General features: G+C 19.5%; 1 protein-coding gene across 1 annotated transcript; it reads right to left on the bottom strand.

Moving 5' to 3' along the window:
• Positions 1-470: 470 nt before the first annotated feature.
• Positions 471-9776, bottom strand: LOC122511483 (SET and MYND domain-containing protein 4-like). The gene is made up of 5 exons (XM_043626742.1): positions 8371-9776; positions 4745-5028; positions 4370-4528; positions 4118-4261; positions 471-1155 (listed from the first exon to the last, which is right to left on the bottom strand). Exons 1-5 carry the CDS (start codon positions 9425-9427, stop codon positions 898-900), a joined length of 1902 nt encoding a protein of 633 aa, XP_043482677.1. The 5' UTR covers positions 9428-9776; the 3' UTR covers positions 471-897.
• Positions 9777-10386: the final 610 nt, after the last annotated feature.

The raw sequence follows: 10386 nt of genomic DNA, 5'->3' as shown, positions 1-10386 counted from the left end.
TTTATAAATTTTTTAATATAGAATCTCAAAAGTCAAAACGATATTGTCGCATTAAAAGACAATAAAGAATTTGTTACAAAATATTTTAATAAACACTCTTTTTTAAAATATATAAAAATGCAACACGTTTCACGTATTGAAAATAGTTTCACATATACATTTATAAAAAGTAGTTGGATAAAATATTAAATTTCTAAACAGAGAGTAATTATTAATTTTTTATTAAAAAATAATATTTCTGACATTAATTTTCAATTTTTAATGTCATTGATTATAATATAGAACAAAAGGAACCTTCAGTCTTTCAATGATTTCAGCAATTAGATGTTAACATTTTTCTATAATTTCTTAATAAAATCAAAGATTTTTCTAGCTATTAATGAATGATAAATAATAAAAAAAAACTTCAAGAATAAATTGTAATTTTTATCATAATTGAAAATATATGAAAAATATTTAATAAAACAAGATTTTGTTGTCTTTTTAAATTTTAATATAATTCTTTTATCCTTTAAATATTCATCTTAGGAATTTAACATCTTTGTAAATATAATATCCACTTAAAGATATGGATTTTTTTCTCTCTCATATTTTTTAACATTCGCGGCCATTATAATTGTCATGGTTGCTTTTCACTGTGTTTTAATTTTTTTTCAATTTTAATCAATTGAATCACTTTTGTGGACGATTTGAATTGTTTCGTAATTGTTTCATTTATATTATTTAACATTTATAATACTTGTCTTTTAATATATTTATATAACAAACATGAAAAGTTTCGATAATTGACTGGGACATCTCACAAAAGAAATATCCTTTAGAAAAAAAAATTTTTTTCGATAAAAATACAATGAGAAATGAAGAGAAAAATTTTTAAATGCAAATAGAAGAAAAAGTTTACGCAACTTTAAGACTGGGTACTTCGAATCTATTTCCATTTAAATCGAATACTCGTTTTAATGTTTCAACTACATTGTTGACTTCAACGCAAGGAAGTGTGACGTATGTCATTAATACTTTTATCATTTTTATCAAATCGTTTAAAATATACGGTTTGTCGTCTATTTTCCCGTCAGTGGCAAATTTTACGTACTCGTTAAATTTAATGAGTGCATTTTCAATTTTCATTTTGTCGCTGTTCGACTGTATGAGAATCTGAAAATAAATTAATATAAAAATATTAGAAAACATATTTTAGAAAAAAATATTAGCAATAATATTAGAAATGGTTGACAGGCCTCGGATCAAAAGGAGAAAAAAAAGAAAAATTAAATAAAAAGTCGCTTTAGTTGATTAAAAATACAAAAAAAAGGCGAAAAAGTCGTTTTAATTAATTCATATGCATAAATGTCATGAGAATTTTATTTTTTATTCTCCTGATTTTCCCCTTTCACTGATTTCTAAATTTAAATTTTCCAAACTTGAATAATTTTCTTAAATAAATATTTAAATATTTTAAACAATTATTATTTGTTTTTCCATGGGAAATAAAATTAGAAAAATCCCAAATTAAAACCTTCTGAAATTAAATAATTTCTTAAAATTACAATTATAACCCTTTCAAAATTAAATTATTTTCTACGATTTTTAACTAAACTTCATTTCCAAATATATTTTTAATTTTTCTTCCAATTATTTAAATACAAAAATTCAATTTTCCATAATTATTGTAACTCTAACTGTTTATGGCTCTATTTTATAAACGCAATAAAGATAAAAATATTTAACTTTTATAATTGAAAATAAAATAAAATATTTAATAAAAAATGTTGAAAGTAACTAATGTTTAAAAAATTATAATAAAGCAATTCTTAAAATTAATTTTTTAAACATAATTTTTAAATAATTTTTGAAAGTTTATAAGTTTTTAATTCATAGAATTGAAAAATTTTCAAATAATTGAATTTTTAAAAAATATAAAAAGAAATAATCAAAATATGAAAAATTTTAATTTTAAAAATGAACATGATTTCTCAAAAATTTTAAAGTCTAAAAATTTTTAAAAATTTCAATTTATTTTATTTGCAGATAATTATCTTGAAACAAAAATAAATTTAATAAAAATGAATTTTAAAAAATTATATTTAAACATTTATAAGACTCAATTTTTAAAAATATATCAAAATACACTTTCATTTAAATTCCTTCAAAGAATTAAATCATTTTCAAAAATTTCAATAATATTCTCAGCAGGAATTCAATAATTTTTAAAAATTTAGATAAAAATTGGTTTTTAAGAATTGAATTATTTTCACAAAATTTCAATAAAATTTTTCGAAAGAATTTCAATTATTTTCAAAAAGTTGATTACAATTTTTCAAAAGAATTCAATTATTTTTAAAACATTTTTGAAAATTGTTTTATAAGAATTTAATTATTCATAAAATAAAATTTCATTAAAATTCCTCGAAGGAATTTAATCATTTTCAAAAATTTTAATAAAAGTCTTAGTAAGAATTTAGTAATTTTCATAAATTTAGATGAAAATTGGTTTATCAGAATTTAATTATTTTCAATACAATTACAAATTAAATTTCTGGAAAGAATACAATTATAATTTTTTCAAAATTAAATTATTTTTTTACAATTTTAAACTAAACAATGAATTATTTTTAATTTTTCATCCAATTATTTAAATACAAAAATTAAATTTTCCATAAGTATTGTAACTGTAACCGTGTATGGTTCTTTTTTTTTAAATTTTTAAGATGAATTACTGAAAATATTTAACCAACAATGTTGAAAGTAATTGATTATTAAAAAATTGTAATAAAAAAATTCTTAAAATTAATTTTTGAAATATATTTTTAAATATTGCTATTTATAGCATATAAAAATGCTATTTATATCAATTGAAAAATTTCCAAATATTTGAAGTTTGATAAAATCTTTTAACAATAATTGAATTTTTAAAAAATATAAAAAAAATAATCAAATTTTTATGAAGAATTTTAATTTTAAAAATGAACATGATTTCTCCAAAATTTTAAAAAGTCTAAAAAAGTAAATTTTAATAAATTTTAATTTATTTTGTTCGAAGATAATTATATGGGAATAAAAATAAATCTAATAAAAATTAATTTTAATAAATTATAATGAAACAATTATATGACTCAGTTTTTTTTTAAATATTGCAATGTAATTTTACGAAAATAATTGAATTTATTTAAAGAATTTTCGTACAATTTAAAAGAAACTAATTTTTTATTGAATTTTAATAAAAAACTGTTGAACATGATTGTTTTCTCCAAAGTGTTAAAAATCTAAAAAATGTTAATGTTATTATTTTTTGTACGTATTTGAATTTTTGGAAATATGTAATTGAAATTATTGAAAATAATTGAATTTTAAAAAATTACAAGGAAAAAATTCTATAAGTATTACTTTTTTCAAAAATATTTTAATCTAATTTTTAGAAAGTAATTTTCATTAATTTTCATTAATTTTCATATTTAGAAAATTTGCACTTGAAGATTTTTCATTGAAATTTTTGAGAATTCAATTATTTTCAAAATTTGCAAAGTAAAACTTCTCAAAAGTTGGTTTTTCAATAATTGTAACAAAATACTTGAAAAAATCAATTATTTTCAGTTAAATTTGCCAAAATTTCAAATATTGGAAAAATTTTTAATTGTATATTTCAAAAATTAAATTAGAAAAATAATTAATTAATTAATTAATTAATTAGAAAAATAATTTTTGGAAAATTTGTCTACAGTTATAGTTTTGACACTATAAAAATCGAAATAAATTGCATTTTACACAAAAAATTTGGTTTTTGTCTTCCAAACGTGGAAGCAAAGTCGAAAAAAGTCTCAATTTTTGAAAATAAGTCGAAAAAAGTTGCATTTTTTGAAAATATTAAAAGAAAGTCGAAAAAATTATAATATCCGAAGCCTGGGTTGACTGGAGGTGGAAGGTGCGTTGAAGTGGGGGCAATGGGAGCGAGAGAGAAATTCGGAGACTTCTCTCTCAGTCTCATTGGCCCCACTCCTGCGTTCATTCCGGAGTGGGAGGGCTACTAACGAGTTTATGACGTTTAAACTATTTTTAAGACTGAATAAACAGTCTGAGTGTAATTTTTCTTTTTTTTTTTGTAATAATTTCTGTAACTTACGTGAAAAGATGGCAATTTAAAATACGTTGGCCAACTTTCCCTACAAGGAATACACTCGCATTGAAAGTGAAATTGTCTCGATAGTCTCAGTCGTCTTTCAGCTTTTGGCATTATCGCATAGTGAAAACCATAATTATCAAATATCTGCAATGAAATTTTAGAACTAAATTAAAAACTACCAAAAAAGAGGAAAATTATCGAATCATTATTTAAATTTTTTAAATTAATATAAGAAAGAAAAAAGGAAATTACTTGAGTATCTTTCTCCATTGGATACAGAGCATAAAGTACAACATGTTCGGCTAGTGAACTTCTGGCGACATTTGGATCACAACTGTGATTAATAAGACTGTAAAAAGGCAGTGCCGCTGATCCACGATCTTCAGAATCTAAATTACGTTCCTCGCTAACCTGGAAATTATCGATAAGAAAAATTTAAAATATAATTTATTTTTTCACTCTTTAAATTGAATTAGTAAAAATGTTTACTAATTTGAATTAGTGAGCAATTTTGTTATTAGATTTTTATATGGGATTAAATAATATTTCTCTTAGAAGTAAAAAAAAATTATAAAGACTAATTTAAAATTTTCGATTATAAAATATAAAATAATGAAGAGCACTTACAGTATGCATGTTACTGGGAATAATTTGTTGATGACGTAAAATAAGTCCTCCAATAAACATTGCATCATTGTTTGACGATATTGATGTTAAATTATTTCCATCAAACGTTTGATTAAAAAATAATGTTCGCTTTGCAATGAAATATAGAATAATCGATGCATTGAGTACTCTACCGAATAAATCAGACGAACTTCTTTTTTCCGTATTGGTAACGAGACTGTAAATACTTCTGTATTTATCACTTTCAAGTATTCCATTGTCTGAGAATCCTTTTGTTCTTTCATCTGAAAAAAAAAATAATTTTTGTGTACAAAGTATAAATATAAATATTATGTATAATAAATATTTAAATATAATAATAATAAAAAGACTATTACAATAATAATAATTATTATTATAGTAATAAAGGCAATAATAATAAATATTAATAAATCATCTATATAGAAAGATAATTGTAAATAAATAAATAAAAGAAAAAAATTTATATTACACCCAGAGAAAAAATTTATTGAACTTTGAATAAAAATTTTAACTTCAAACTTTTTTATTATTATTATTATTATTATTATTATTATTATTATTATTATTATTATTATTTTCAATAACTTTCAAAAAAATTTTAAATACAATTATTTCAAAAAAAGTTTTGAAATAAATTTTGAAGCAAATTTTAATCAATTCGAAAATATTCTATTCAATTAAAATGAATTTCATTCAATTTAAATAAATTTTTATGTAAATTGTATTCAATGCAATGAAATTTTAATTATTAAAATATTAAAATATTCGAATTAATTATTCGAATTTTAATAATTCGAAATAAATTAATTCATTGGAATGAACTTCATTTATTTTAAATATAAATCTAATTGCAATAAGTTTTATTGTATTCAAAAGAATTTCAATCAATTCTAATGAATTTTATTCAATTCAAAGAAATTTTGAAGTAAATTTTACTCAGTTCTTAAAAATTTTATTGAATTCAACAGAAATTTTAATTTAATTTAATTCCATTGAAATAAATTTTATTTAATTTAAATTTTAATCCAATTCATATAATTTTTATTGAATTTAAATGTATTTTCTGGTATTTTAGTCAATTTAAAGAAATTTTGAAATAAATTTTATTCAATTCAAATATATTATATAGAATTATTTTTAATTTTGATGAAAATTTTACATAATTCCTAAACATTTTGTTTAATTTAAATGATTTTTATTCAATTTAAATAAATTTTACATTCAATTTTGTTTAATGCAAATAAATTTTTTTGTAATTTCAATTTGAAGTCAATTGAATAAGTTTTATTGAATTTAAAGGAATTTTATTCGAGTCAAATAAATTTTATTCAATTTCAATAAATTTTATTCAATTCAAATTAATTTTATTCAATTTATAACAATTTTATTCAATTTATAACAATTTTAAAGTAAATTTTACTCAATTTGTAAAAACAGTTTATTTAAATCAAATGAATTTTATTCTATTCGAATATATTTTATTGTATTTAAATTTAAATCCAATTGATTAAGTTTATTGAATTCAAAGGAATTTTATTCAATTCGAATACATTTTATTCAATTTAAATAAATTTTATTGCATTTATAGAAATTTTATTCAATTCAAATTAATTTTATTCAATTTACATAACTTTTGAAGTAAATTTTATTCAATTCAAGTAAATTTGATTTAATTTAAATTTTAATCCAATTCATATAATTTTTATTGAATTTAAATGTATTTTAGACCATTTAAAAAAATTTTGAATGAAATTTTATTCAATTCAAATATATTTTATTGAATTATTTTTAATTTTGAAGTAAATTTTATTCAATTCTTAAACATTTTGTTTAATTTAAATGATTTTTATTTAATTCAATTCTGTTTAATATAAATAAATTTGTTGTAATTTAAATTTGAGTCCAATTGAATAAGTTTTATTGCACTGAAAATAATTATATTCGATTTAAATGAATTTTATTCAATTCAAATTAATTTTATTCAATTTAAATGAATTTTGAGGTAAATTTTATTCAATACAAATAAATTTGATTTAATTTAAAGTTTAATCCAATTAATATCATTTTTATTGAATTCAAATTTATTTAAGTCAATTTAAAGATATTTTGAAGTAAATTTTACTCAGTTCCTAAACATTTTGTTTAATTTAAATAAATTTTGAAGTAAAGTTTATTTAATTTAAATTTTAATAAAATTCATATCATTTTTATTGAATTCAAATGTATTTTAGTCAATTTAAAGAAATTTTAAAGTAAATTTCACTCAGTTCCTAAACATTTTGTTTAATTCAAATAATTTTTATTCAATTTAAATAAATTTTATTTTCAATTTTGTTTAATATCAATAAATTTTATGTAATTTAAATTTAAATCCAATTGAATAAATAATTAAATAAATAAATAAGTTTTATTGAATTCAAAAGAATTCAAGTCGATAGAAATTTGGAATTAAATTTTACTCAATATGTAAACATTTTGTTCAAGTCAAATGATTTTTAATCAATTTAAATAAATTTTAAACTCAACTTTCTTCAATACAAATAAATTACTCAATTTGTAAACATTTTATTTAATTTAAATGATTTTTATTCAATTCAAAAGAATTTAATTTAATTCAAATGAATTTAATTCAATTGATTAAGTTTACTGAATTAAAAGGATTAAACATTTTATTTAATTCGAATGATTTTTATTCAATTTAAAAGAATTTTATTAAATTCAAATGAATTTTATTTAATTCAAATAAATTTAAATCTAATTTAATAAGTTTACTGAATTCAAAGGAATTTTATTCAATTCAAATAAATGTTATTCAATTCAAAAGAATTTTTTTCAATTCAAATGAATTTTATTCAATTCAAAAAAATTTAAATCCAATTGATTAAGTTTACTGAATTCAAAGGGATTTTATTCAATTCAAATAAATTTTATTCACTTCAAAAGAATTTTATTCGATTTAAATTAATTTTATTTAATTTAAATAAATTTTGATGTAGGTAAATTTTATTTAATTCAAATAAATTTTTTTAAATTAATATAAATTTTGAAGTAAATTTTAATCAGTTTGTAAACATTTTATTTAATTCAAATGAATTTCATTGAATTTCAATAATTTCAATAATAATAATAATAATAATAATAATAATAATAATAATAATAATAATAATAATAATAATAATAATAATAATAATAATAATAATAATAATAATAATAATAATAATAATAATAATAATAATAATAATAATAATAATAATAATAATAATAATAATAATAATAATAATAATAATAATAATAATAATAATAATAATAATAATAATAATAATAATAATAATAATAATAATAATAATAATAATAATAATAATAATAATAATAATAATAATAATAATAATAATAATAATAATAATAATAATAAATTCAATATTTTAATAAATTTTGAATTAAATTCTAAATTTAAATTCAATTCAAATAATTTTTGTTGAATTCAAATAAAATTGATTAAACTCAAATAAAATTTATTTGAATTAAATATCTAAATGGTGATGTAAATATTATTCAATCTAAATTATAATTTCATTGTATTCTATAATAATAAAAGTAATTATTACCTTGACAAGAATCAACATGTACCAATTCATCTCTTAATTTCTCAAAATTACCAAACTCTCTAACAGCAATAATTGCCAGTCTCATACTAAAAAGTCCCAATTTGTTCATATCTAAATTCAACAAAAATCCAGTAACTTGACATTCAATATCGTGATACAATTGCCACGCAAGTTCCTTACAATTCTCCGAACAATAAACAACAAAAACACAATGTTCACAAGGTACACTTGACCAGGCAATTCCCAAACAATGTCCACAATGTGTGTACATATTCTCCGTGGTAAGTATCATTGAATATGGTTTTTCAACAGCAAGTATTTCGCCAGGTTCAATATCACGTGTTGTCACCACATGTCTTCCAAAAGTATCATTAAATTTCACAGCCAATGCACTCGTTGCACAAGGAATTTCCTCTTGTCCCACAATCATTGGCACACATGGATAAGAATTTATCTGATTACTTCCATTTTTCATAGAAATTTTTTTGGCGTTAATTAATTTATTTTCAAATATTTCACGTCTAGAATTGTCGAGATTCATTTTGTCGAGCCAAAATAAACATTCATCATAGACAGACATTAATTGTGGATCATTCAAGAAGGCGAGACATTCAGTTTTACGGATTAATAATTTTCCTCTTAGATGCTCGGGATAATTTAATTTCAATGCCATTTCAATGTCCTTGAGAGCATCTGAATATTTTTCTAAACGAACAAGCACCGCTGATCTATTGGCAAATGCGAGTGCTAATTCCTCGGAATTATTTTCTGCGAATGCTATACTTTTTGAATAGAGTTCCCATGCTTTTATATAATCATTAGCGTCTATTATTTTTGAGGTGAAAATTTGATTTCCTTCATTACGAAATTTACACGAGTCTGTGGAATTTTTTATTTCACATTTTTCATTTGGAATTATATTAAATTCCTCGAGGACATTGTACATAAATAATATTCGTTGTTGATCATTTTCAAAAGTCATGAATTTTTTTGTTAATATCTCTTGCTTTTGTTTTGCAACAATACTGCTGTGTAGATTTTTCAAAAGTTCGTCCATTTTTTCGGCTTTTTTTTGGAATTTTTGGAATTTTTATTGACGCTTTTCTTGTAAATTGCAAAATTATTTACTTACCCGAGGAAAATGGAATGAAAATTATAATTATGATTTGAACATAATTTTGATGTTATATTTTTTAGTGTAAATTTGAAGATTGTTGTAAATTGATTGTTGTAAATTTTAATGTAAATTATTCGTTGTTGTTTTTAATTTTTGAATTTTCACTTGTATGATAAAATTTGTTTGCGAGAAATTAAACTTTCATTTTTATATTAAGAGAATTATTTTCTACATTTCAGCTGAGAAAGTGAGGTTCACTTTCAGTGCTTCGCGTGCTTCGTGTGGGTTATAAGTTTCTTAAGAATTTTCCAGAACTAACCATCAAATTCACAAATTTCTCATTCGGCGGGAGAATTGAAGCTAAATTTAAACTTCTATTTGTATAGTAGAAAAGAAGAATGAAAATCTGAAAGAAAAAAATACGAAGAAATTTTTATTAATTAAAAAGCAAATTTATTTTTCTCAGTAGTAAAAGTCAATTATTAGTCAGACGTATGTTTATTATTATTTTTTTTTAATTCTTCCCAAGAAATCAATTATTTTTATCAATAATAAATGAAAATTCTCAAAAAATTCAATTATTTTCAATTTCAATAAAATTTTGATAAAATTTCTCGAAAATATTCAATAATTATTTTTAAAAATCTTAAGGGCATTTGAACCTTGATGACGTCACACATGCTTTGCACAATCTGTAACGTCATCAAGGTTCAAATGCCCTTAATAAAATTCATTATTTATTTATTTTATTTAATATATTACAAAAATTGAATAATATTTTTTAAAAAATCCAATTATTTTCAAAATTTAGGATTAAAAAAATGGTTTACAAAAATCTAATTATTTTCAATAAAATTAAAATTAAATTCCTGGAAATAATTGAATTTTTTTGAAAAAAT

The sequence above is a fragment of the Leptopilina heterotoma genome, unplaced genomic scaffold, assembly GCF_015476425.1.
Source record: "Leptopilina heterotoma isolate Lh14 unplaced genomic scaffold, ASM1547642v1 Lhet_83, whole genome shotgun sequence".
Taxonomy (NCBI): domain Eukaryota; kingdom Metazoa; phylum Arthropoda; class Insecta; order Hymenoptera; family Figitidae; genus Leptopilina; species Leptopilina heterotoma.
Note: the sequence above shows the minus strand (reverse complement) of the source record. Positions and strands in the feature narration are given on the sequence as shown.